The 3,015-nt window shown below is 34.6% G+C and overlaps 1 protein-coding gene across 1 annotated transcript; it reads left to right on the top strand.

Annotated features, from left to right (window-relative positions):
* The first annotated feature begins 49 nt into the window (after nucleotides 1–49).
* LOC107134425 (dual specificity protein phosphatase 12-like) lies at nucleotides 50–2,448 on the top strand. Its single transcript, XM_015476530.2, has 4 exons — nucleotides 50–462; nucleotides 552–670; nucleotides 1,049–1,145; nucleotides 2,012–2,448. Exons 1-4 carry the CDS (start codon nucleotides 395–397, stop codon nucleotides 2,265–2,267), a joined length of 540 nt encoding a protein of 179 aa, XP_015332016.2. The 5' UTR covers nucleotides 50–394; the 3' UTR covers nucleotides 2,268–2,448.
* The last annotated feature ends 567 nt before the right edge of the window (nucleotides 2,449–3,015 follow it).

Raw genomic sequence — 3,015 nt, 5'->3', positions numbered from 1 at the left:
AAAGGACCCAAGTAGTGATGATATTGGAAGAAATCTGGTACCTGATCTGAATTGTAAAGAGCAAAGGAGCATGGATTTGTGCATGAGTAATTACAAAAGCATTTAAAATTAGGGTAATTATTTTTGAATAAGTAATACATTCATATGGTTCAGAATTCTGAAGGAATAAGGAAATAAAAGAATTCTTCTGTACATTGGTAGTATTTCAGAGTCAATGGGTTTATTTCAATATAAGTAGACATGAAGTTACAACCTGAATTTAACCATCAATAGGGGGCTGGGCTTTGTCTTTTTTTTTTTTTTTAATTGTTGCTATTTGCTGTTTTATTTTGAAGGTCTCTTTTTCAGCCATGCAGGCATCAGTCGAAGTGTTGCTATAGTGACTGCTTTTTTGATGAAGACTGACCATCTTACCTTTGAAAAAGCCTATGAAAATCTACAGACTCTCAAACCTGAAGCTAAGTGAGTTTTTTGTTATAGTAATAATTCTGCTTTTGTGATGTAGTTTCACGTAAAGAAAGTTGAACTTTTTTATTTATTTGTCATCACAGGATGAATGAGGGGTTTGAATATCAACTGAAATTATACCAGGCAATGGGATATGAAGTGGATACCTCTAGTGCAATTTATAAGCAGTATCGCTTACAAAAGGTTACAGAGAAGTATCCAGGTAAATAATAATTGCTAATGTACATTGGATTCTTTTCAGATGTCATTTACTTGGACACAAATGCATTATTTCACATTTCCAGCAATCTTGCAAGCAGGTACTGTTGTTTTCTTTTAAAACTATGTTTTGCTAGTAATAACTTATGCAAGGCCCATGGTTAATAAATGTCAAGTCTGAGATTTGAATTTAGGCAGTTCTGTCTAACCACCAACAGTCTTTCTCATGTACTCTCTCACCCCATCCTGATTTCCCAACACTGTTTGTTTTTAAAATTTCTGTGTTTTGCCCTTGTTGCCTCAATTTGACCTTACTTAAATTTTGTCTGAAAATGCAGAGTTGATTTTGACAGATGGATCCATTTTTAATTTTGTCGTATAGAACTGCAAAATTTACCTCAAGAACTCTTTGCTGTTGACCCAACTACCATTTCACAAGGATTAAAAGATGAAGTTCTCTACAAATGTAGAAAATGCAGGTAAAATATTTTGTATGCTCTGGGAATTTGTCTTAGTAGCTAAAAAGTACTTAAAGTTTTATTTTCTAATAAAATAGGAAGAATTTGTCTAATTGAAACTATATATTTCTGATTCAAATCTGCTTTCAAAAGGATATAATTTTATCTCGGTACGGTGGCATAGGCCTGTAATTCCAGAGGCCAGGGAGGCTGAGACAGGAGGATCGAGGAGAGTTCAAAGCCAGCCTCAGCAACGGTGAGGCGCTAAAGGAACTCAGTGAGACCCTGTCTCTAAATAAAATAAAAAGTAGGGCTGGGGATGTGGCTCAAATCTTTTTTTTTTTTTTTGGTACTAGGGATTGAATTCAGGGGCACTTGACCACTGAGTCACATCCCCAACCCTTTTTTGTATTTTCTTTAGAGACAGGGTCTCACTGAGTTGCTTAGTGCCTTGCTTTGGCTGAGGCTGGCTTTGAACTCGCAATCCTCCTGTCTCAGCCTCCAGAGCTGCTGGAATTACAGGTGTGCACCACTGCAACCGGCAGGATATAACTTCTTAAAAGTAAAAGTAGAGCTGGAATGTAGCTCAGTGCTAAAGTGTTTGCCTTGTTTCATAAAGCCCTGGGTTCTATCCCCAGTTCCAAAAAAAAAAAAAAAGACAAAAAAAAGAACCCCACCTCCCAATAAATAAATAAATAATAAGATGGGAGGGAACCAACCTTAAAAAAAAAAAGTAGAAGTAAAATAATCATATTGTAGGAGCTCTTGAAAGTTTAAGTAGCATCATCAGTGTTATATTATTTTGTCCTCTAAGAAATACTGCACATTTCAACTATTTTTTCATCATTTTGGAAGTCATTAATGTTTTTCTTTCTTTGGGGTTGCAGGCGATCCTTATTTCGAAGTTCTAGCATTTTGGATCATAACGAAGGAAGTAGGCCTGTAGCCTTTGCCCACAAGAGAATGACACCATCTTGCATGCTTGCCACAGGGAATCAGGCTCAATGTACATCTTATTTCATTGAACCTGTACAGTGGATGGAATCTACTTTGTTGGGAGTGATGGATGGGCAGGTGAGAACACACTTTATTTTCTATAGTTTCATTGTATCATTTATATTGTGTTCATTTTGGCATTTTTAGCCATATTTTAACCAGTGTTTTACTCCATCTTAATGCCTTTCTTTCTGTACCTTTCTAGTGTAGGTAAGGCTATCAAAAATAAAGTTGTTTATTTATTTTTGATGCTGGGAATTGAACCCAAGCCTTGTTCATGCTCAACATGCACTCTACCACTGAGTCATAGCCCCCAAATAAAGTATTTTTAAAATACCAGCTGATCTGAAATAATGAAACATATTTGAGAACCACTGGTTTAAATTATTAGATTCCTTTTAAGGCTATTTTTTAAAATTTCTCCAAATATAAAGCTAATGTTATTTATTTTGTAAACTGTCTAGAATATATGTGACACAATTTGTAACAATTAGGGTAAGTAAGGATTTTAAAATTAGGTTTAAAATTTCTTTTTCTGTTGGGTTCATCTATTTTCTCTAATTTTTCAATTTAGTGTGTTTGCTATGAGGTTCTTTTTCGCTTCGTGTTAAACAGTGCAACTCCTGAACATTCTTTGGCAGCCATATTTCTCCTTTATTATTCTAAAGGTTATCCTGAATGATTATAGTATTTTTGTGTGTATGTGTACACTTTGTACCACTGAGTTACAAACCAGCCCCATGTAATAATCTTAATGAATTTGAAAGGTGTATGGTTTTTATAAAAGTTCGAAAGAATTTGTATAACAGCTATTTTGTGAAAGCCTTCCCTAAAACGTGGTAACCTTTTTTTTTTTTTAAAAAAAAGCTTTATTAGGGTATAACTCATATACCAT

Source organism: Marmota marmota, unplaced genomic scaffold (genome assembly GCF_001458135.2).
Source record: "Marmota marmota marmota unplaced genomic scaffold, marMar, whole genome shotgun sequence".
Classification (NCBI taxonomy): Eukaryota; Metazoa; Chordata; class Mammalia; order Rodentia; family Sciuridae; genus Marmota; species Marmota marmota.
The sequence above is the reverse complement of the archived record's forward strand: the minus strand, read 5'-3'. Positions and strand labels throughout refer to the sequence as shown.